Genomic DNA, 26,428 nt, shown 5'->3' with positions numbered 1-26,428 from the left:
CAGGGGCACGAGACCACTCAGGGTTTTATATCCGAATAGCCGACAAGAACTTTGCGGTGCGGTGGAAACACAAACCACACAGATGACCAGATTATTATTTGGTAAATTGGTTGTTGGTAGTAAAAGTTTCCGGAAATGTTGGTGGAAAAGTTTCAGTCAGAGAGTTGTTATGTGCTTTGCCTGAAGACAACAACAGAGTACGGGAAAAGCATTGACATAGGCTTGACATGAAACATATACGTCTGAGGCTCTGGTGTCATTTACTCATACTAATCACTGACTAAATGTGTGCACATCGATGTTTCACTGGCACACTTTTAATTACATCATCCCGCTGCACCCTCTTCTTTTCCCACTGATTTTAAAGGCATCCAATTAGCACCAACATCAACAGTTTCTTTCTGATTACCCCAAGCTCTGTTGTCGCATCAATTAGCATTTTATACATTTTGTTGTGGTTTGTTCTAGGATTCATATTGAACTGGTTTTGACTTTGTGAGCTCTGGTTTAACCACAGCATGGTTTCTGTCACAGCGGCAGTCCAGTGCTGTTGATGACAGTGAGGTGTTCACAAGCCAATTATTATTATTATTTTAATAAATATAATACATAGATGTGTATATATATATTTTTATATCAAGAGCTGAGCAGAGTAAAAGTATCTATTAGTATCCATGGTGATGGCAGCTTGTGGTGGAGCATGATGTCCATTGGACATGTTACTTTCCCCCCCTCCGCCTGAATACTGAGAGCCCTTGAGAGTCAAGAGCGTGACTACACACGGAGTAACACTCCTGCATTGTGAAGTGTTACGGGGGGGAAATGGCCTTTCTTTTTTTGAAGTATTTATTTGTGTTCATTTTTTTTCCACATACAATAGCAAAACAAAAAAAATAAAAATGGAAAGGGAGAGGCTAAAAAGTGAGTAGCATTTCCTGCTGTGCCTCTATGTGTATATTAAAATCAGCTTTTATAACCCATTTTAAGACTTGTACAGTAAGTGTGAAGTGCGAGGGCTGATGGAAGGGATGCAGCAGTGTAAATGTATAGCCCAGTTTATTATAGCAGTTACAGTATATTGTAATTGAACCACTTTAGAAAGAACAGAAGAAGTCTGTGCTTTGACAAACGTTTGCTGTATCAGCCACTCACCGATTATGTTTGCGATATTCCCCGTTGATGTAGAGAGAACTGTCACTGTGTTTAATTTTGTTTAAGTAAAAAAAAAAATAGAAAATCCTTCCTGCTTCCAATGAAAGCATGGCAGGTGGTGCAGCATGCATTCATGTTGAATATAGCATCAGCTTCAGTGAGCATCTGTAAACCTCAGCAATCAAACTGTAAAAGACTGATATGGGGGAGTTCTGTTTCATCCAGCAGAACAGAAAGTCAGGGTCCCTCAGACGGAGCCTCACATGTTTACTGCAGGTATGGGATTGAGATGACGACCTTTGTCAACCAGGCCTTCACGGTAGATCGGGTGAGATGGAAGTCACTTTAATTAAGAGACATGACATTTTAAGGGGCCGCTTGGCTTTTTAAATCGCGCGTGATCCTCCGAACACACTCGTGAAGACTACCGACAACCTTTATAAAAATCAACTGTGGATATGCAGTTCATGAATGTCATAAGAAGTTTAATCTGTGTGTTTGTAAAAATAAAAACACCAGCCATATCCACCAGCTAATACATAATTATTACAGGGAGACGAGTTTAGAAATTTAGAAAGTAAATATACAAACACAGAGGCCTTTGAAGAAATCTCTCAAGAAATCTTGAAATCCAACAGTAGTTCTGAAACTGTCTGATGTGAAACTAAGTCCTTTTAGAAGTTTGGAGAGTCTGTCGGAGCCCTTTGAAAAGTTTTTAGCGCTCTGATCGTCGGATTCCAACTGTCAGAATCTGGACCAGTGTGTCCAAGAGTAATATTGAACCGAGGCCGGTGAAAAAAGACCCGAATAGTCCTCGAAGATTTAAATTGAACGCATGAGCTGTTTGATGCAGCTTTGGCACGTGCGGCAAAAGTTACATAAAGGGTTGTCTTTTGAAATATGTTTGAACAGAATTACAAATAGAAGTCTTAAAATGTTGTGCATATACTGTACAACACAATAAATGTGAGGGGGTCAGGATAGTGAGTGTGTTCTGTATTTGTTATTCATCCCCACGTCTAAATAAGCCTTCGCCCCTTGCCTTTCAGAGATTACCTCTTTTGATCGTTCGCATGGCTGAGTCTTTATCTTGAGCAAAAACGCCACTCTTCTCCTCATTGTTGTGCACTCCCTTTCAGCGGCGTGATCACGGCACCGTGAGTGCGTGTTGGCCTGTGGCAAACATCAGTCAGGGAGCTATCCTTAGCCATTAGGCTGTCAAAGAATTAAAAGACTTCATATTCAGCACTGAATACATGCCATCCTCCCTCTCCCTCTCTCTCTCCCTCTCTCTCCCTCTCGCTTCCTTTCTCCACAGTACTCTGACTCACTTTATGAATGTCAGTGTGGATTTGTAATGTCAAACAATAACGTGTCACAATCCTGCTCTTTCCGTCTGTTGCCCGCCTGGGTTTTAGCGCTCCAGCGAAACCAAAACTGCCAAATAATGTAGGAAATAATTCATGTCATCTTTTTGTGTCAGAGTATAGCAGATAATATTTCAATATTTCGATTTTTTAGAAGCTTCGCCTACAAAAAAGGGGCATTTACAAATCAAATCACTCACTATGTGCAGTTGAAGAGGTTTTTGTGATTTACTGTCACGTTTTTAAAAGTTAAATGTACAGACGTCATCTGCACAACTTTGAAATCGACTTCCAAATGTACAGTGAACGCAGCGAGCAAAGCAAAGAGACTTATTATATCCACCGCTCTGTCAGTACAACCTCCAATTACACTGAAGCGAGAAACGCCTAACAAATGACTGCAGCACTTTACGGATATTGACTTCAAACACGTTCAAACTGGCGTACAAACAAAGTGAATGGCAACAGTTTAAACATTAAAATGTACTCCTGGTTGTATTTTTCATCACAAAAGAAAAAAAATACTACTTTCAGTATACAGCTACTTTCCATATTTGGTATATTTAAGTGTCCATGTCTGTCGTTTTTCCTGAACCTTGACTTTATCTTCATTATTCCTTTAAACTCAGCCTCCTCCTGCCGAGAACAGATGATAGGCTGCAGTAAAAAAAATAAAAAAAATAAAAAAAATGCTTACCTGCCATAAAATATAGCAAGGCACTAAGCCAAAGTTATAACATGTGGGCAGTGCTTACACAACAAAAAAAGCATATTTGATTAGAAAGTATGAAAACATGTATTTCTGATATGAGGTTGGGCATATTTTTCCTTCTAGATTTATTTCTTTTTCTTGCAGCCCACTGGTAAATCATCAGAAATGCTATCACAGTGCACAAAGATGGAAATACAGCAAACGGGGGGGATGTAGATTACGTACGAACGTCACTCCAGAATTTGCAGCACTGCTATTTATTCCTCAGCCCACGAGGATCACGAGGATCTGATAAAAACCTGCTGCAGTATCAGTGCAAGTTCTCTGCTTCAACGTAAAGTTCGACATGAGAGCATTTACATGATTTAAACTTGCCGAAAAGCAAGTAGACACTCACCTTACAGATGGAGAACCCTATGATGCTTGCATGTGAATCATAGGTAAGCAGTATTGATTGTTTCACATACTGTATATCAGACAAATCTTTATTTAACCTTTATTTAAGCAGGGGGGGGGGGGGGGGGGGGACACATTGAGATTAAAAATCTCAGGCAGCTGCACAGTTTCAAACAAAGTACAACACGGTTACAGACAAACATTCAGCAGCCATACATACTATAGAAAATGTGGAGTAAAAGTCATAGAATTCACATCGTTTAACAGGCAAAAATGTTATATGGTCATCTTTGTTTATGCCGTACACCGTATGATAGTACAACTGACCATTACTGAGCAATTATTCCCGACTTGTTTCCATTTTCCGGGCACATACTGTAAAGAACCAGACACGCAGAAGATACACAAACATCATGCCAGCTCTTCACTGTAACGAGGGATGCCGTTTGTCCAGTCTGTCCTAATCTGGTCCAAGACGGTGTGATTGAAATAATATAGATGATGAATAATAAGTACAGTACAAGCATGATGGTGATGGGAGATAAATACACCATGTACGCTGAGTGAACCTCAGCGTGTCTTTCAGGAATGTAACCGCCAAGTCCTTTATTAATAAAACAATAAGACACAAACATACACAAATCTAAGAGTTTAAGGTTTTCTGTTTATTCAGTGTTATCATTATTTCATCATTTCATTTCATTTTCAGTTCCTTAGTTTTGAAGCTGGAAAAAGATTTGCAGCATTTGGTGCATGGTTCAAAAAACGTTTACGCCATCACCTTAACTGTTTTAAGCTAAAAAAAAATTTAAAAGACCAATTAGAGTGTCCTTTCAAAGCCCCCATTTAAAATCTTGCACCTTTGGAGGATTGGAATCAAAAGGCAGGATTTGCCAGGTTTTTTTTTTTTATAGGGGCAAATCTCTGCAGAGGGAAGGGATCTGTTTATTTTTTTGTGTGTGTATCCCTGTTTGCCAGTTTAACAGTTTTTTAGCTCTCATTATTGCTGCATGTCCCTGTGAGAGTCAAATTTAAACCATAATATGCTTATGTGCACCCGTGGATCTAATGTTACAATAACAGCAAAACAAACTATTCACCACTGCCCAGGTTTTTGTTGCTTACTTGGACAGTTTTCTGCTCTGTTGAAATATCAGTGTGCCCACAATGCACCTGGCCACAACCTTATTTTAACACAAACACGCTGTGCTTGCTTGGGCACGAGTGTTTCTTTGTTTTTTGGATGGGAACGTGACGGTTGCTTGAGTTGCTCACAGTTGAGCGATGTGCTTGGTGCCGCTTCGCCGCGGCAGATCTGCCCTCCTCCCTTTTTGTGAACATGCTTCATAAAGTTGATAAACCATATTTTATAAAGTGAAGTGGAGTTACTGTCTCTTTGTGCTGCACAGGTTCAGATTTTCTTTCTTCAGTGCGTTTCTGTGATGTCTTTGCTATTTTGTACCCGCACCACTAGTCGGCGCTGTACCGCCCAGGATACAATTACATGCATGTAGCTCACACATTCAAACGATGCTTCGGCAAATCAATACAGTTCCAACCATAAAGACGTGTCCGCTTGTCCTGCACACTAACAAGGTACTCTAAGGTAGAAACCCACAAAGACCTAACAGTTTCCATCCATTTTTAATCTGCGATCCAATTTTGTTTATAAAACCACAGGGTGGACCAAAGTGTGGCTAACGAGGGCTAAAAGGCACACATGAAAGCCAATAAAAGAAGCATTTAAAAGCAATCATACAAAAGAAAATCAGCTAAAACACATAACAACTCACTCTGGATTAAAACCCAATGACAATAAAATGTAGGAGCCGAAACATAGAAAGCTTTATAAATGTAAAGGCAAATAAAATCATTTTAGCCAGTGCAGGGGAGACCGAATCAGTGACTTGAGTTGTTTGATTCATTACACTGAACACCAAGTCTACATTACTCTTTTATCAATGTTTCCTAATTGCTCCGAGTGTGGAGCTGAAATGCAGTAAGACCCAGCACATCAGGTTGAGTTAATATGAGAGGCTGTAATGAAGCCGTGGAGATAAAAGGGGGGGTGGAGAAATGAGTCATTTCGTAATAAATCTGAGATATATTGACATAGGTCTGTAGGTTTTGTCGGAGTCTAATGGCGGTTTCTTTGTCTCATGGTGGCTTAAAATCTGCTCTTTATAGCCTTACATTTCTCCATTACAGAAGGTCAAAGCTGCACTTGAACTTCATTAGCTATTAATAACAGAGGCAGACAAGTCACAGACATTAGCTCACCTGTTTACCTGGAACCGCTCTCCGCTGCTCCGACTCTTCTCTGCAGTGAAACAGCTCCGCTTTAATATTCTATGCAAGGCTTTTATTTCCCAACACAACTCCAGATAAGGGATTTGCAGCAGCTCATTGTTAATGTCATGGGGATGTGACTCTGTTTACACCGTCCCCTGTTTTGGGGGGTGTGTGGGGTGTGGGGGGGATGAAGAGCAGAGCAACATGAAAACACTGCATTTAAGGCCTGAGTAATGTAAGGTTGAGGTTACGTTCAAGTGAGTCGCCGGGGAACGAGCGCCAGTCCATGTAATGAAACATGACTTTGTGTTGTGTTACTGTGAGTTCAGCGCTGGCTTGATGCCACAATTTTCTGTGGGAGACAGTGGATTCCAAAACATCACAACAAGAGCTGCAGCCAACATGAAGGTCTCTCTCTCTCTCTCTCTGTCTGTCTGTCTCTCCTGGACCTTGTCCACACACACTCTTCAGGCCTGTGTGAGACTGCCAGTGTGTGTGTGTGTGTGTTGGAGAGATCAGTTAAGTAATGATATCCTGTTCAGGGAATACACTTTCTGCCAAGAATAAAGGCGAGCTGCAGTGTGTGTGTGTGTGTGTGTGTAATGTAGGACCTCATGTGTGATTCTGATATTTTGTGGCAAGTGTGCCGCGCTGCAGTCGAACATGGCACGATTAGACTTACGCTCTCTGTCTGACAAGCTGGTGAAGGCTGATATCTGTTTGATGTATGATTCATTTAGCTCCTCATAACCACAGAACTATAGAGTCTCATTTGGGTCATCTTTCTCTTTCCCTCTTGCTCTCACCAAAGCTTCTTTTTTCCCCCCGCCATAAACACAGCAGCAGGCTGATGATGATAGTATCTTGTGAATACGAACACACACAGGAGCCGCACTCGGCGATACATGTTTTGAAAACATTTTGTAAATGGCAAGCTGGCACTTTCACTCCAAGAAAAGGGCTGTGCTTCCATTTAAAACGGACAAAAGAAAACACGGATGTTTTTTTTCCAACCCAAACTGAAGCCCTTTATGCACAGAAATGACCTTGCTCAATTCATCAGTCATAATGTGTCACGGCTGAAAGCTGCAGCAGAATCAACACTCATGGTATTTCGATGACCTGGAAATGAGATACAACACTCTTTCGACTTATGTTTTAAGGCAGAGTTTCCCTGTCTTTAAGCCCCACCCACACCGCATGTGACCTGAGGTAATCTTGCCTTCCCTGGATCACTCTGCCACTGACTCCTTAACCCTTTATTAAGGTTGTTGTCAATGCTGGAGTGATGTGCACATGCCGCTGCTTCCTCTCTGAAACGCTCTGTGATTGGTTAAGGTCATATTTCTCTAAAGATGTGAACAGCGTCTGGAGTCAGTGCGGGAGTCTAGTTCTCTCTCAGATCACTTGATTTGCATGATGTATATTTAGAGTTTATGGAATTGTTGAATAAATAGCATTGGAAAACACACTTTTTACCTACCATGTGTTTAAAGAACACATAAATCTCCTTTACATTCACCCAATTATTAAATGAGCCTGTCCGCTCCACAGTACTCTCTCTCTCTCTCTCTGTTGTGATTTCATCTCGTCTGGCGACAGGAAGGTTAACACGACTTTTTGGACCAATTATTTTGTAATAATAGCAATAATCCCAGAAGAGGTTTCCGGACCTCTTCACAATAATAACTTCATCAAAAACAAATAAAAGAACCAGCAGTTACAGCTTTGCAGGACTGCAAAATGTCAAGCAGTACCATGACATGCTTGACATGACATAGTCCTGTCACTGCAGCAGTGCTCATGTCCTCCGCACGTCTGCACACACACCAGTATTCTGCGTTAAACTCAACTTTGGATTGGTAAAGTGTCACATCACACCATACATGATCACACGCTACTGTATTTACGGTAAGGTTTCAGTTTTCAGTACAATGCAACGGAGAGTGACAGGTGACAGTGGAGAGAAAAACAAACTCACGGATCAGACTGGCTGTGAGGGTGAGCGGTGCAGGAGGACATTTGCATTGATTGGTTGGGCTTTGGAAGAGAATAGGAATAGTTTTGTGTCTGTTGCATCTAAAACACTGTCAGTCTGGATGTTGTAATGAGGCTTTGCGTTGATTCAAGCGGGACGTGGTGCTGACCATCGCGCTCCTCCCTCATTCATTTCTTGCTACACCAATGCTGCCTCACACTGCTGCCGCCTGCCTCTACCTTTCTTCATCAGTGTCTAACGGGCTAAAGTGTTCATTCCCTGTCTTGCTTGTGCTTCGTCTTGTTGGAGGTTTTTTCTCCATTGTCCTCCCGGCAGCAGCAAATAACAATGATGACGGTGATACCGCTGATAAGAAACGGGCCTGCATTCTGAGAGCAAAGTGATATTTCAGGATAATAAGCTTTTACGAGCTCTCTGAAGCTACAGTATACACTCTGCTCTGGATCATATTACTCAAACCACAGTAATACGATGTCTTTGCCAATGTCGGTGCTCATGCTGCAGTATTTTGGACACACTGGTGGCTTTTCAAACTAATATTGAGCGGTCCTAATTACACGGTGTCGCAAAAGTCAATTTTGCAAGTGATGAATGCGTGGAATTGTTTCTCATCATCCTCTAGGGACACAATTTCTCTATGTTGCATTATATTGGTGGATCATTTACTGTATCTGTGTCATTCAGAGTGAGCAGTTGATTTTTATTGTTTTATTTACACATTATTGATTTGATGTACTATAGTTTACCAGCTTGTTTGTCCCATATGGACATTTTGACATGTGTGGTAAATATTCTAGTCTCTTCTACTAATCTATTGTTGTAGTTTAAAGGGACGATCGTGGTTTATTACAAATTGGATCTCATTTCCTCTTAAATATAAATCTATGAGTTAATGCAACATGCAGCAGAGTAATTAACATCTGGGAACAAGAAAGAATCGCTCTGTACTGTCTTTAATTTAATATTTTGTATATTTATCAGTTGTTGTGAACAAAACAGGTTTAAAAATGTCCCTTTTTGATGCCGACTTAGTAGCTTGTGAAATACAAACTTGTCAAAAGACACGTTCAACAAAGAACTGCATTTGCATATTGTCTCACTGCTGGCTTTATAAAAATTAAAAAGTAAACACTATTGGGAACGTGTTTCTCTGTTAATCCTACTTTCTGCCCCAAACATCTGTTTGTGCTTTACGAAAAAAGAATACAAAGATATTGTACTTTCTGTCACCGCACTGCTGAAGAAGGAAACAGAGGTTACATCAACTGGCTTTGTGTCATTCGTCCCGTGCCAAACCTCTTAACTCGACATTCTCTGTGGACACGTACAGTAGTATTCACCACTGTGGATACTGTGACGCTCAACCAAGTCAAATACACATGCCTGGCCAAAGAAAAAGTCGCCACCTAAAAAAAAAGGGTCACATACTCGCTGGACCGCCTTTAGCTTTGATTACGGCACTCATTCACTGTGGCATTGTTTCCATAAGCTACTGCAATGTCACAAGATTTATTTCCGTCCGGTGTTGCATTAATTTTTCACCAATATCTTGTATTGATGATGGGAGAGTCGGGCTACTGAGCAAAGCCTTCTCCAGCACATCCCAAAGATTCCCAATGGGGTTAAGGTCTGGACTCTGTGGTGGCCAATCCATGTGTGAAAATGATGTCTCATGCTCCCTGAACCACTCTTCACCACTCTTCTGACAATTTGAGCCTGATGAATCCTGGCATTGTCATCTTGGAACATGCCCATGTCATCAGGGAAGAAAAAATTGATGGAATAATCTAGTCATTCGTTATATTCAGGTAGTCAGTTGACCTCATTCTTTGGGCACATAATGTTGCTGAACCTAGACCTGACCAACTGCAGCAACCCCTTACCTAATTGCTTAGTTAAATCCAGGTTTTTTTTTTGGCATTTTTTTTGGTCATGTACTGCACTGACTTTAAAAACTTCAGATACAAAGTAACTGGAGCGTGCTTTGTCAGAGACTTGTGTACAAACCAGTGGAGTCACCTCCTGATTGCCATTCAAAAGAAAACACATATTCAGACACATCTGCATTGACTAATTAATATTATTTTCCAGACTCTTAGACTACAACCATTTTAAAAGACAACCCTAACACAGCACGACTGCTCCTTGGACCCTTATCAAGTTTTTTGAATTGAAGTCAGTGACATGCTAGCATTTGCTGATTTGCACTTAGGACAGTTGAGGCTGCTTGAAATGCCATTGGGTATTTAGCACTACAGGAGAGAAGCTAGAGGTTTTGAAGTTATTGGTATTTGTTTGGTGAGAGTCAGACAAAGCTCTCCTCCAGACGGCTTTTCTTTTTCATGCCATTCTGCACACTATACTGTTCATATTTCAACAGTGGCAGACAAAGATGGCATATTGGCTTTATGGTCACCAGAGGTGAATAAAGCTACCTACAGAAGCAAATTTATACTGACAGTAGCTTTAATATTTAAATATGCCTCATATGTATAATTCAATTATTTGATGAGAACGGTGCTCTCTTAGAATGGTTTCTAGAATGTCTTTCGCAGCTAAGGGTAATTAATACAACCTGAGACGTGTTGAAAGGCCTCTTTAGGCTGTTTAAATGTGTAACTGGCAGTGATGTGCTGATGTTTTGAGAGCAAGTATATCTAATCGGAGAGAAAACCATCTCGTCACGTCCAAGCTCTCAGGGTTAGCGATGGAGCTTCGTGTAGCATGTGCTTTAAATCCCACCAGATGGGAATTAACCTGTTTATATCAATAACCATCACTTACTTCCCACCCACATGTCTTTTCATTCATATTTCACACTGTCATGAGCCTTTGTTCTTCTAACTGGGAAGACATGGGGGGGGGGGGGGTTACTCTAGCCTCAAAATGTCAGTCCCTACTCTTTCCTCACCAGCCTCTGCTTGGAGACACTGTTGTTTCATGCTCCTGCATTTCTATTCTCCTCCCCTCTTGTTTTTGTCGTCTGCGGTCTCCTCTTATTCCTTTAAATGTTTTATTTCATGCCAGGGAGACGGATTTTATTTGTCTTCACACTGCCGCATTGTTGGAGCCTCATACTGTCAGTGCATTCCTGTTCTCTGCACAGTCCATCACACCCCGCTATCGCTTACCGTTTCATTTTATGGTGCAGTCTGTCAGATTTGCCGTCTTTGCCTCTTTGTTTTCTCCAGTATAATTTAAAAAGGGTAGGATAAGGCGCAGGACGTTGGCATATCTATCAGGCTCCTCAATGTCTGAATTATAATCTCCACCTCCGAGCACGCTCCTTGAGACGCTGAGTGATTTTGTAGTGTCTACAAGTGTGAAAAGGAAAAAAGAGGTGTAAATAAATCAACATAGAAGTGTTAGTGGTAGGACAAGAAAAGACCACGCATGCATGCCAAAGGTTGCCAGCTCTCCAGAATAATCTTTATTTAATGTCTGAGTGAGCTAATGTTGGAATGCAGCAGGAGGATGTAAAAGCTTTGCACAGCTGTTCTTCTTGCACATAAGACTTCTTGGATCTACTTTGTTTTGTGGATTTACAGATTTGATGGCTACAATCTCTTAATTTACAGTTTATGCCACAGCAAAAAAAACAACAACTCCCTTTTCCACACGTGTGTGTTTTACTTTGTTTATAATATTTGGTTCAAGTCAACCAATGTTCACTATTCTACTGTAGTGGTTGATAAAAGCAGGGGTAGAAAACTAGTACTGCGGGAGGCTGGATTATATTGCTGTGTGCAGGATGAGACACATTTTCACATTACACATTTGATCCATTGTTAATATAAAAGTAATATAGTTGTATATGAATGTAGTAATATAAAACATTTATATGGTAATATAGCTAATTGGCCTAGACTTCCAAAGAGATAAAATGAAATTAAAACAACTGGCAGAGCTGCCGACACACACGTGAACGTATTTTGTTCTGACACAAATGTCAAAACAAAGATCTAATATAATGTGAACACTGATCTCATGATCTCTGATCTCCATCGACTGCTTTGGCAGACAAACAAACTCTGGACAAGCTGCTACACCTGTGTCAGTGGCACTTTGGCCAAACCCAAAAATGCTTTTACTGGCACCGCGTCCACAACAGCTGGCATTTTTATTGCAGCTGTGATTATGTGGTCATAATAAGGTGTCAATATTTTAAAGTAAGGTCATTACATGACGTGATCGTACAAGCAGTTCATAGTGCTCCATAATTTCTTTTTTCCGTCAAATAATGCATTTTCTTTAATCTGCACATACAACAAAAAGAATGTAGACAAGATAATAAAGCAAGACACTCAGTCCACAGCACACACAGATGGTGTGTGAATTGATTGTCATGGACTCAATTATTTTCACAGAACACAGAAAACAGTTATTTGCTGCTGTTTTTTTTTTTTAAATCTTGTATTTAGTACCTTGAGGGAAAGCGCAGCTATGGGAATACCGTCGGGCAACAGACCGATGGAGTCTCTGTCTTAAATGTGGCGATGCCTGAAGCCATCAAATTGATTCTTTATTGTTTTTTTTGTTTGTCTGTTTGTTTTTTTTAAAAAAAGCAAGGGTAACAGTCTTTTATGTTTGGAAAGTGCTGATGGTTGTAACTGTGTATGAGAGTTTGTATCAACAGCAGCCAAAGTCAAATTATGGGTTTGTCCAGGTTAGTAGCACTGCGGTCTCAGCAGCTATGGTAATGTCTGAGGTAAATCACCACCTACACCACTTTACTGAGACAGAACTTTGTCACGCAGTACTGTTTTTTTTTTTAAGATGCTATGAGTTTGTTATACTTCCTTTTTTATTTATTTTCAACAGTAATGTGTGGACAGGAGAACCTGAAAGCTTTTGCCAGTGCTAGAATTATTGTCGGACTGTTTACCAAAGTCTGCTGAGATTGGTGCAGCACCCCCCGCGACCCTCCAGTGGAGGATAAAGCGGTATGGATGAATGGATGGATGTTTACCAAAGACCAACGTATAATATTGGATGTATGTATGTATGACTCCTAGATCTTGTCTGTTTATTGCTGGGTTAAGCTTATTTCACACTACACAACTTCACAGAAACACTGCGCAGTTTACACGACGTGACTGACACAATCGGGAACGGTGCAGTTGTTGTCGTCAGTCTACACTACACGACTGACTGGTGACTGGTGGGCCACACACACGTCGAGTACGTCTGGTCTCAAACCATCTCAAGTCATGAAAACACATGAAAAGTGTTAATAAAACATTGTATTGCTTCTTCATTGAGGGTCGTTCCTGTTCCAGGTTTGTGCCTCATCCTGGTCTCACATTTGCTTAATGTTTTCACCAACAGAGAACCTCTTTTAAATGTCCTATGAGAGTATTCACAGAGTAATTGGCAATTACCAATCAAGTTCCTGAAAAGGCATGTCTCGATTACCGTGTAAGCCATGGCCTTTGTGGTGAAGTGTGACAGCAATCAGCCACAACAATGGCAGTTGTTGCAGGAAACTCAGTCAAATCTAATTTGAGACCACACTCAGCCTTTATGCAATTATGGTAGCGTTTAATTTCTTGAAAGCTTGAAAGTCCATTGCCATGAAACATCATACTGACGTGTTACTTATTAGGACTTTTCACTTTTCTCTGATAGTTACCTGATGCTCTCTCTCCGTCCCTAATTTGCCCAGTGACACATTGAGCCGCAGAATATGTTCCGTCATACTCTACTTTTTCCATTTACTTTGACAGTAACTTCTTTCAGATACTGAATCTTTTGCACGGCCCGTCACACTCCAATCCTCCAGCACTGCTGCTTCTCCCTCCTTGATTGGATGGTTGTATCACCCATTGCATGCTTCTCACCATTAACTGACCACTCATCCTGACACTTGGCTATTACTCTGAATTACGTACTTGTCACACTCTTTACTGCTCCCCCCACCTCACTCATTTTCTCCTTACATCTCCAGCTCCACTCCAACTCTGACAAGGGCGATGGCTCTGTGCGATACATCCTGTCCGGTGAGGGGGCCGGCTCCATCTTTATCATTGATGAGATGACGGGTGACATCCACGCCGCCAAGAGCCTGGACCGCGAGAGGAAGTCTCAGTATGTCCTACACGCAAGGGCAATTGATCGCTGGACGAACCGCTCACTGGAGACGGAGTCAGAGTTCATCATCAAGGTCCAGGACGTCAATGACAATCCGCCAACATTCCCTGATGGACCGTTCTCAGCCACTGTGCCTGAGATGTCTGATGTTGGTAAGACAGTAGCCTCACACAAACGGTGACTTAGTCAAGTTGCAACAGTACCAAACCTAAAAACAAATGGCACACCAAAATAGAATACTCTCATCAAATCATGATTTCTAAATGAATTACTACAATTAATGTGCTATGTTTATTGCACCATACGCTAGTAGGTGGCAATTATCGTAATACAAAAAAAGTTGTTTTTCCCATGTACCACCTAGAGTCTCATTTAATCCTGATTCCCATCATTCACCGGGGAGTTAAAACAATCTTGTCTTTACTTCCTGTCTCTGACAAGTGAGTTTTATTCAATAATCCCATGGAGAAAGTATTTGGCCCACTGCCACTCAAGAGGCAGAAATACCTGCAGAGAAAGTGACAGGAGGAGAGTGACGAAGCAGAGTCAGTAGCGTGCATTAATGGGATATGACTGCATGCGGGTGGAGAAGACGAGGGAGGAGGATCTCACCTTGCTCTCGGGCTCTGCTGAGTTCCTCTGGGTTAATTATGGATATCCTGCAAAGTCTTTAGAAACTTGTTGGGAGAGCGATTGACAATCACCTGCAATCGTCTAGGGAAGAAATTATAAACACATGGGGCTTTATCTGTGTCTTTTAGAAACATTTATCTAAAATGGCTGTCCCTGGCATCTGTGGGAGGTAACATCTTTGAATCAGAATACTCAGTGTGGTCATTTCCCCTTTGTGTTGCAAGGTTCCTGAGCTCGGTTTCTATTCCCTCTTTTATTGAGAAAAGCACTGTTCTTATGGATTTTTGCCTGCCTTTACTTTCCGGGGCAGCGATGACTCATTGGTAGAGTGAGTCGTCTTTTAACTTGAAGGGTGTTGGTTGGATTCCCAACACGTTGCTCCTGACGGCTGTGCCGGCATCGTGTGAACGGGTATGAAAGACGAGTGAAAGAAAATGTGCCGCACTGCAACTGATGTACTGAATGTTGGTGTGAAAACAGTCGTGTAAAGCAGCTTGGAGTGGTCATCAAGGCTAGAAAAGTGTGATATAAACACAAACCATTTACTTCTTTACTACTTTTTTTTCTGTCTCACCAGTGTCTCATTAGTTAATTGGTCCCCAGAGTATTTATAACCTTGTGTTTCACCCTTTTCAGTTGCCAGGACATTGTTATTTACTATGTGCTTCTTGTCTGTATAGTCTCTATGTCATTAAAGCGTGCTTAATATTTAGCAAACTAATGTGTTTTAGTTGCTAAAGTTGCATATAGTATATGATCAGTAGTATATTGGGCCAAACACAGAACCTTGTGGAACTTACATTTACATACATGGAAGATTCAGTGTTTACAAAGTAAATGGTTGCATCAAATGCATCCAAGACCTGGGTCACATTTGATGGACAATGATTTATATTGAAACCCAAATGAGTGGCATATGTACTGTATCTCTGACAGCAGCAATCAATGGATTTACTCCCAAAGCCTAAGTGTAAATTAGGTGGAGGATTGAGTTTAAGGAAAACTAAATGAATTGACACACACATCAACATTAACTTAAAGAAGTAGTCATTTGGAGACCAATGTTCCTTGTATGTCCACTTGTGTTTGGGTCGTCCTACACACTTTGGCAAATTAGTGACTGAGTCATTGAGATGTAGCAGGAGCAAGGTTCCGGAAAAGGACATGATTACTTCCTTTCTGGTGTGGTGTCTTTAAAAGGCACCCCTACATTAAAGCCATGGTAGACAAACACTATCCTCTACAGAATAACAGGATCTCTGTGCAGTGACTCAGTGCCACATCCTGTTAGCGAGCGGAAAAAAAAAAACATATAGAAAGCATGTTTGGGATCCAAATAAACATGGTTGTTTCATTTATTATTGTTACACTGTGCAGTTTTCACATCATAATGAAAAGTGTAGGTCTAAAACATCACAACAACATCACAGACTGTAGACAGTAGGTTTGGAAGTTTTGTAAAGTTTCTATACTTGACAATAAGCTGATGTTGGTTGAGGGCTGGAAGTGATAAGTTTTATTTTGATTGTATTTTATGCTGTACAAAGGCATAAATGATCACTTCTCTCGGTTATTAGATCACGGGGATCAATAGAGCTATGGCTTTCTCTCAGTCTTCTGTCTGTTGTAAAGTAGACTTTATAGCTCCTTTTAATCCCCTTTATAAATTAATATTAGGCTGTTCTTGCATTACACAGGCTTCAACACTATCTCCCTGGATTATGGCAGACTTCTTTCTTTTTTGTGGAACTGTATATCTTTTGTAAATTTGCCTTAGTATGCAAGTCTGCTTGTGTTATGTAGGAACTTTATTTTGTTATCCCTCTTTTCTTCTAATAACTCTAAAAAACCGATGGCATGGTCAACTGACTTGAGTTAAGTGTCCTTAAATGATCCTTCATGGAGTCGATCCATGTCAATGCTCGGTGGTCTGTCTCAAGGTCAAACTCTCTGCCTAAAAGGTAATAGCGCCGGCTTTATGGTGCCCATGTGATTCTCCACTGTAGAGTACCCGGTCTCCCTGGGTAGCAGTTTGCAAAGTACTGGTTCTTCCTCGCCCCCCCTGCGTTTCCTTGTACCAAAAACCTTCTGGTAAAGTCAGGACTTGTGAGGAACACAAATAATGTTCTGAAAGCATCTTCACAGTCATCAGTCCAAAACTAGAGTGTGCCCAAGACCAAGACATTTAGGGACCAAGACAGGTAGGCCGTATACTATTTATAATGAATTGAATTGAATTTGTCTCACTCTGTTTTGGTCTCGAGTCTTGGTGTAAGCCTGGTCTTGACTGCAGCACTAGAACTGAGTGTAATTTGCACTGAGCCCTCAACACGACCAACTCTAGTTATACCCTGACTTTTTACCTTCAGCTGATAGACATCTAGTTAAGACAGGATTCAAGACTAGAATTGTTGATGTGCATATGAATAATAATAAAAAAAAAACACAAACAATAATTACTTTATCTGTACTAAGGATTGAAATTGATTAAAACATGAGGATTCGCTTGCCAATTGCTCATTGTAACAAGAAAGGGTTTCACAGATTTGGTGTGGAAGACTGGAGAACAAGGCTTTTGATTGGGAAGACGGATCTCAGGTTTAGGGTTGGTTAATATACTGGAGTTGAAAATGGCTGCACCTCCATGTTGCCTTGTCAAAATACCTTAAGGAATTGAGTATTAATGTGGCTAGCTATGTATCTGGGCTGATACATTTATCATGACACAACCTATTTATTTTTTTTATTTTTTTCTTAAAGCATTTGGGAGTGGAAATTCAAAAGAGACCCAAAGCAATAACTTGCAATTATTGCACTTTTCAGGACATCAGTTTCAGGGTTTCTCTGAGCTCCTAATTCAGGGCGACACAAGTAAGTTTAGTTGTAAACATGAGGAAATGCAACACCAGCAACCTCCACTTTAAAAGAAGTAAAACATTAGCTATGGGAACAAGAACTTTTAATGGCTTGTAATTCATTTAAAACAAAGAACAATCCACACACTAATGGACCCAAATTCTTTGTGTCACTTCTCTACCTCTCTGATATTTTAAACTCCAAAAATAGAGCTTCAACCACAGCATTCTTCACATTGTTGAAAGGGATGTTTTCATACAGGAGGGACATAATATTGACATACCAACAATCTGCTGCCAAACATCCCTTTCGGAAACTTTATGTTTGACTGTGGAGATTAAAGAGAGCAAATCTGGTCATTGTTGTTTTGTTCAATCAATAAACTCGATTAAATTTGGAATTAGCTATGAAAGCTGCTCAGTTATCTACAAAGACCACATGATTTGCTGGATGTCATTGTCTCAGCCAGTCGTCAAATGATGACGTACCTGTATTGTGTGTGTGTATATATACAGTATGTGCTGTTGTGTTTGCGATGATTACTCTTCTATTATTTGTCAGTCCAGCCCTTTGAAATGAAAAGCTTAGCATTCGGCTTTGTGCCAGACCAAAAGCATTCACTGCTCATAGGAGTAACACTGTACATGTGAGGCTGTATGATCTTTACAATACAATAACCACTGCTAGTTTCTTGTCAATATACTACCGAGGGGAGGTTGATCAGACCTTAAGCAGACATTACCGAACTGTGATCACTGGCTGAGAAAAGCCTCTGTGTGAAGTAAGCAGCAAAAACGATCCGAGGGTGAAATCAGTGCAGCAGCTCTGTTATTCCTGTGTACCGAGCAGCTGAAAGGAGACGAGCTCAATGTGTGCAACGGTGTGACCGCAAGCCTGAGGACTCTCTCAGTTGATAACAAATATTAATTGTTTTATTCTGCCATTTAAGAGCTCTTGATGAGTAATAAATTGTCCTAATAAGGCCCCCCACAGCTGCAACCCAGCTCTCTTAAGGTACTCCCCAAACATGTTTGTATCTGATGCATTAGAAAGTTCAATTAACTTAAAAATCATCCTGCCAAACGAGTGAAAAGTCCACAATCCACCCGGTCTGTGTGCGTAGGTTTCTCTCTGTGAGACACACTACATTGACTGTGGGTGTTAATGAGAGAGTGAATGGTTGTTTGTGTCTGTATGTTTGCCCTACGATGGACTGGTGACCTGTCCATGTGTATATATACGTATATATTTGGCTCTATGTCGCCTGCGATTAACACCTCCCGCGACCCTTGTGTGGAGGATAAAGCCGTAGAAGGTGATTAAGTGAGTGAGTGAGTCATGCTTGACCACTGAATAAAAGATGCTCTGAGTTTCAACATCACACTTGTGTGAGTTAATATTAGATGAGCCCTAAACTAGTTGTAATATTACAAAATATCCACATGGCTTACAGTGAATTTCTTTAAGCGAGCACAACATGGACTCTTTCCACTGCCAGCAAATGAAGTTTAAAACTCATCTGTTATCTGAAACTAGCAAGAAGACCCGGGTTCGAGCCTTGGTTGGAACAAGGGTCTTTCTGCATGGAGTTTGCATGTTCTGCCCATGTGTGAGTGGGTTTTCTCCGGGTTCTCTGGCTTCCTCCCACAGTCCAAAAACTTGCAGTGGTGGGGATTGATAAATTGGTCACTCTAAATTGACCGTAGGTGCGAATATGAGAGTGAATGGTTATTCGAACTGTCCCGGGAGTGACTGTGGAGGATAAATTGGTAGAAAATCGATGGATGAAGATGAACGATTTGAGACACCAGAAGAGTTGTGTGGAATGTAAATGTAAACATAAGCCAAGCAAATGAAGAGCATTAGCATACCGTAAGAAGTCATGCTTATGAAATGATCTCGATTGTCATTATACAACCAAAATTGCACAACCAAATTTCCGAGGCCACTGGAGAGTGTGGAGGAAACCCACACAGACACGTGGAGAACAAGCAAATCAAACAGCACCCACACGGTGCTAACCACTATGCCGCTGTGCCGCTCATCTGGAGACACCTTTGAACATTTGGTGAGAGGCTGGTACTTATCAAGTCACACTCCCAGTCTCCAGTTAAACTAACCCTGATCTGTGTAGCTCTATGAATATAGATGAAGAATCTGCAAACCACACAGCTGAACTTGCATTTGGATTCATTGGCTAATTATCAAGCACATTATGTACATAAACCGGTTAATCAACAACAAAAAACAAAAAACATTGGCTAGTGAAGTGTATAAAAGACTCCTTAATTGAATATAAATCTATCATCTTGTGCTGCCTTTTTTCCGTGTGAATAAATGAAGCACGGGTCTGCCATGATGAATGAGAATGGATAAAAGCTTTGGCTTCACCTGTCTGCTGCTACATGGTCAGGCTAATGGGCTGTGGCTCTTTACAAGAGCACTGCTGACAGCACACACTGTGTTTCACTGCAGCTCATACTATGTATTTAGGGAGTGTGCTGTGTGTCACATTTGCATAAAAACAAGATTTTTTTTTTTTTTTGCACTGTTAAAGAAAATGGATAGTGGCTTGGTTTTCATTTTTAGATGCTAATCAGAGTACAGTGCATCAGCAGTGACAGCGACATTATGCTCAGCATCTGGGCTTGTTTGTGATTTAATGTGGTTGGTGGTGGTTGTGGTTTTTTTTTTTTTTTTTCTGAGCTAGAAAATAAATACAAGGACCAGAGTTTCTTTATAAAAAATGCAGTGAACTAAACAAACGTGAAGGACAACACAGATTTAAGGGAAGCTTATGAGAGAGAGAATGTGGATTTTGCACAACAGCAGCTTTGACAGGTCACCACAGCAGAAAATAACAGGTGTAAATAATCAAATTAATGATGATGATTCAGTTCCATTTAGCGTCCTGAGGGGTTGGTTTTACTGCTGCACCAGCTCTGAAGTACATGAACTAAACAGAGCCATAACTAATTAATGAGAAGCAACTGTGCTTTTCCTGCTAAAACACATTGAAATTCAGCCGCAACTGGTAACAGGCCTAAATTAAATTTGACTCGCTGCTTGTTTACTCACACGGATGTCAGTGCTTGTCAAAGAGAGTTTGTGAGAGAAGATGCAGCGCGGTGTAATGCAGTGGTAGCCTAAGTTAACTAATGGTGCAGCTCTAGCACTGCTCCACTCAACTCTACTCCATTTGCTCTTTGCACTTGGCTACCTGGTGCAATGCCTAATTATAGATTGGTTAAAAAGACTTAAAAATCCCTGAAAACATGCGTTAATCTCCAACATTTAGCAAAGGAAATGTCTAAAATGTCAATATTTTAGGAGTCTGGTGCATTTAGCGACAGCACTGCTGAAAGCCGGCGACCGTGAGCCGAATCACGACCACGTTCAGTGTTACTTCAGTGACTGTCATGCAGGAAGTACTGAACCATTCTGTCTTCATAATCAACTGATTCTAATGATTCAGTTAGAGCGAAAACAACTGCTTTACAAGTCACTAGTTTGTTTGTATCGTGTATAAAACCACGTCACTGCAGTGAGAGAAGGTACTATGAAGTCATGGAAAACGACCAAACCGAGTCGAGTCGTGCTCGTACTGTATAATAACTGAATGGTTCTGCCGTCCCAACAAAGTCAGCATTCAACAGATATTTTCTTAACCCACCAATCACTCTGTAAGCAAGCTAAGTATCAAACTAAATTAGAAATGCTGGTAGTGGAACCTTCGACTACCTGGCCCCCTACCACACACACAAGACCATGCTGAATGAAAAATATTTACTGTTATCTTTCGCAGCACAAACATTTTTTTTTCCTATATTTGACCAAAAGGCCAAACCAGCGATGTTGAGTTGTTGGTCTTGATCAGGATGCAGCCTGTGTTCGTTTCACAGCTCCTTCTCAATACTGAAATTGAAAATGTTCTTTTTCTCTGAATTTTAAACATTCTGACTAGGTCCACCTCTGAGACAGAGTCATGATTCTAGCTAAAAAAAAAAAAAAAAAAAAAAAGAATATAGGGCATGCACTTTGCACAACAACTCCCTCACAGCTCTACAAAGGAGCTTTTTATTCATGGCTCGAGCAGCTGGCTAAATAAACAGGCTGCAGTTCAGTCAGCCGCGCAACAAACAATCCATTCTTCTGAGGTAAACACGAACGCCACGCGTGTGAATAATTATGCAGATTTGACAGGAGGTAAAGAGTCCAATCAAAGAATCTTTTTAGCTGTTATTTATCACAGTTGTGTATCATATGAAGCTGATGGTCCTTTCCTCTAGATCCATTCGAGCTGCTGTAATCGTGAAACACTCAGATTTACAGTTACAATTCAATCTGGGTGGTTCTCCCTTCTCTCTCGCTCTCTCTCTCTCTCTCTCTCTCTCTGCAGCATTTTTTGGTCAACTGTGGAGAGCACAGCAACACCATCAGTGACATTTTCTTCAAATGTTATTTTGCCCCTTGTCAACACACTAGGGTTACAATTGATAACCACCTATCACAGCCATCATTTATGAAATGTCATTAGAGGAAAATCATGTAAATAAACCTCTCAGTCCTTCACTTACTTCTCTAGCATGTTCTCATGCCAACATGACGTATGCACACTTATTAGATATTGATGACGACCTCCTGACGACATGCATTACATCTCTTTTATTTGTTATATTTGGTTGAATAGTGTGTAATAAAAGGGATTTGCAACTGTGGATCTTCGATTCTGGTATTATTTCCACGCGTATTGAACACTTGCCTTCCTTTTATTTGCAGGAACATCCGTTTTCCAGGTGACCGCGTCAGACGCAGACGACCCAACCTACGGGAACAGCGCCAAGATAGTTTACAGCATTCTGGAGGGAGAGCCGTACTTCTCTGTTGACCCCAAGACAGGTAAAACGGCTCCTGTGCTTAATTGAACTGCTTATTAAATGCTCTACAAAACTGAGCCGAACAAACTTTTTAGAGGCCGCTCAGTGATGCAGGCGGCGATTTCCCGTGAACTTAGCCAAATCTCTGACCGCCTCCAAGAACAAGTTATTCACTTTGTAACCCAGACAGTTTTAACAACCCCTGCTGTTTTTTGTTTGCTCGCCATATGTTCTCCTCTGGAAAAACAGTAGTGTATATAGGGGAAAGATTTGCTCTTAAAAAATGACAACGTGAGCGTCAGTAAAGTCTGAAAAAAGTGTCAGAATGTGAGGTGATTGAATTCTATTTACCTCAATTTTATTCCTCAGTTTTGCAGGTGCATAACACATCCCCACAATCTTTGATTTCCATTTAATTATCATTTACCTCATATTACCCAGTTGAGCGTGACGTGAAATAAGTCGGTTGTTTTTGACACACTTGAATGAACACCACAGAGGTCAGTCGGGTTGCCATGTCTCGTGCCATGTCTGGGAGTCTCCCAGCGTTGTGGCTCACACTTCAGTCACATCTGAGGACGCACAGTGTCGGCTCAAGGCTGCAGGAACCGCAACGTCCACAGTCCACGTGGACGTCATAGGAGCCTTGGTCGGATGCCTTTCTCATCACTTTCTCACTGTCAAAGTACCGTTTGGACGTTGTTGGTGCTTGATTTTGCTGCTCGTCGATTGCAGTCACACCATGCAGGGATTCAGCTGTCACCACGTCGTGTCTCCGAGAACAATTGCTCAAACGTTATTGGTGACAGAAATCAAACGATCAATGGGCACAAACTCGTCTGCAACGTCTTCATTTTGCTGCTTCGCCCGAATAAGACGACAAACATCTTTATTATTGAGAGGGTCTGTCCTTTCCTCTCACAATTAAGATGACATTCAATCTCCTGAATGCTTAGCAATCATGGGCGGTTGTGATTGTGATTAAAGCGCTGCAATTTTCACGTTTTAATAGATTTGAATAATTGTCACACATCACTGATTGAATGGTTCGCTGTGATATGTCAGACTGACACAAAAAAAAATTGGATTTGAATTTTGTTGAAAGCCCCAAATTAACTCAAACATGATGTTTAAAAGTTGCTGCGGTCCAAAAAATACACCGTGTATTTCCTCCCAATGTGAATCCTTGAGGTTTCAGTAGCAGAGGCATGCATATTTAGTCTGACCTACCATTACACTTGAACAATAGCATGACCATGGATTTCATGGTTACAGTGTAACCCTAATTACTGGTAAAAGTAATTAGTTTCATGTCAACAAATATCTGCTTTAATGAGGGTTTATTCAACACTTGTTTGAGCGTCACATACACATACAGTCCCATTCAACTTTTAGTCACAAAATTAAAATCCTAAATGTCAATAATCACAGAATTTGATGGACATAAAAACAACAAAGCTCGTACTGGTGAAATGAACGCCTTTGGAAGTTCACATAGTACTTTATTTTTTATCTGTGCTGCTTCAAGAGGCTCCAGGCAATTCCACCCACTCAGTATTTTATTCAAACTTTATTAGCTACTGCAGCCCATATTAGTCAGAATTACCTCCCACTTCTACTTACCTTCCATTACACACCGCACGGCCTCAAAGGCCACAATGCAGTCTTTTTACTTCGCTTACAATACGACCGGTTAAGAGAATATCATTGTGTGAATATTTATAAATTATACATTACACTTGATTATTGTGATTTTTTTTTGCGGTGAAGTGAATGCATTGGGCCTCTTAGGAAATGCAGAGCAGACTTAATTAACTCTCACTCTCTATATAACTCCCCAAAACAAAAGCTTTCCCAGGCATGATAGTGTGTTCATTAAAGCACCAAGAGAGGGAACAGAACAGGGCCACAGAGACGGCGCACTGAGGGGATCCAAACGTGCTCAGAGTGCCTTTCAAAGCAAGTTCCATTCAGCATAGATGGAATTATCTGGAGCCAGAAAATCTGCCTTGTGTGTCTGTCTGTCTGTGTGGAGACTGATGCTGCTACTGTGACTTTTTTTTGGCACCATATCATGTGTTTGAGTAGCACTTATTCTGGTCCCTATTAGAGTAGAATAGATAATACTATAGTATTGTCTGTCTTCACTCTCAAACAGCATTACTATGAAGAAGCAAACAAATATAGGTTAGCTTTTTTTGAATGGCGACGTAGATTAAGCAGATTGAAAAATGGATAAGGTCCTTTTGTTTTCCGGCACGATTAACCCTCTTATGACTATCGAGATGTCCAAACGGGACAAGGACTTGGACCCAATTGCACGACCCAGGAGACAAAGTGAAAAATAAACAAACATTTTTTAACAAAAAAAACACTTTTTACAACAAGAGGGAAAAACTACTAACAAAAAATGGCGAAAGCTAAGAAACAAAACCAGCAAAGGACAAAGTAGCAAACAAAAGTACAAAAACCTGATGAGGTTCTCTGGTTCACAAGACAAGAAAAACTGGCAACAGACAAAAGGGAGACACAGACCATAATATACACACGTTAATAGGGAGCAGGTGGAAACAGTCAGGGCGGGGCAGACAATCAGACTGGCAGGAAAACACAAGGGGAAGGAACAAGTTACCTGAAACGAGAGCGAAATTTCAAAATAAAACAGGAAACCACAAGACAACAACTAAACACCACCAGCTTTCTTGGGCATGACACATGATATTTAGGTCGTCTGATAATCAGGATTTATATTGATTTTATTGTTTCTGCTCCGTTCGATGTCCACGATAACTTTCACTTTTGATATCTGGCAGTTTTTTAACCGTTAGGGAATAAGCTGACGTCACAAAGGGGACGTGCTGGTGATTGGGCGGTCGTTCGGCGCAAATCCTGAGGTTCTACCACAGTGACAAGACTATGGACGCAAACGGTCTAGGAGTTACGGTAATGCAAAGGGTTAAGGGAAGTGTGGAAATATGGACGGTGAATGTCAAGTATTAACTGTTTGCCCCCCCCAAAAAAAACCTGTGGTGAATCAAACTCTAGCCCCCTGTAGATATAAAAGGAGGCTCAGAAGATTTTGTTGCTCTCTCCTTGGTGCGAGATGTCAGTTGTATTTAGGCTGGATTCACAGCAGCATGGTTTCGCTTTTGTGTGAAACAAAACAATAAGTATAAAAAAAACACACACAAGGAAACTTTTCAAAGAACTCCAGCTTCACACTCTGTTAGTTGTTGTTTTTTTTCTTCCAATTTTCCTAACAACCACCCCACATGGATCTTCAGAGATAACGTTCAACACAACAAATGCCCGCCTTCTAGTTTCAAGTTTGTCAACTTGCTGTAGCTTGAATGAAAACAACCAGAAAACAGATTATAAGCAGCTGGTGTTGCGCTGTGCACTGCAGGCTTAGCATGCTTCTTATGTTGAGCTCAGCAATTTTTTGGGTGCACATTATACTGCAGCTGCAAAGCCTCAGGTTTTCCCAGGCTCCAGTTCGTACTCATTGAGGATCGACCGTCATTCGTCAGAACAACGCGGTTTACTCGTCAGCACTGCCAACAATACATCACCTAAAAATAGTACTCTCAAAGTTACATTACATACTATAAATCCCAGGTCACACATTTAAACACACACTGTGTTGGATTTTTAAGCATTTAATCAACTGCACTTTGTATTAGATATTACGTCCTGGACCACTGAGGATATTTTCTCAGGATTTTAATTGACTAACACTGCTCTAAATCTTTTAAATTAGTTTACACTGGGGCTTGATCGTGCCAGTGTTGATTATACTAAAGGCAGGCACTCGCAAAAAGTGCAGCAGGTCCTAAATAAACTCAGCAAAGAGTAAAAATGCAACAATTCAATTTCCACTCGGCTTTCTTCTGCACACACTGGAGGCTTATTCCTCTCAAATAAATTTGCTGTAGGATTATCTATCCACCTGGTGCGTGAGACATATCAAGACGCTGATTAAACAGCCTCATTATGGCACAGGTGTGTTACTGTCACACTCGAGTCAACCCTTGTATTTGTGACACAAACAAAC

General features: G+C 40.9%; 1 protein-coding gene across 1 annotated transcript in view; it reads left to right on the top strand.

The window, feature by feature from the left end:
• Positions 1-26,428, top strand: part of LOC131468915 (cadherin-18-like) — a 103,717-nt gene that overhangs the window by 27,326 nt on the left and 49,963 nt on the right. Inside the window, exons 3-4 of the mRNA XM_058643625.1 lie at positions 13,866-14,160; positions 22,277-22,396. Of these exons, the coding sequence (XP_058499608.1) occupies positions 13,866-14,160; positions 22,277-22,396 (415 nt within the window). The remainder of the gene's footprint in view (positions 1-13,865; positions 14,161-22,276; positions 22,397-26,428) is intronic.

The sequence above is a fragment of the Solea solea genome, chromosome 1 (assembly GCF_958295425.1).
Source record: "Solea solea chromosome 1, fSolSol10.1, whole genome shotgun sequence".
Taxonomy (NCBI): Eukaryota; Metazoa; Chordata; class Actinopteri; order Pleuronectiformes; family Soleidae; genus Solea; species Solea solea.
Note: the sequence above shows the minus strand (reverse complement) of the source record. Positions and strands in the feature narration are given on the sequence as shown.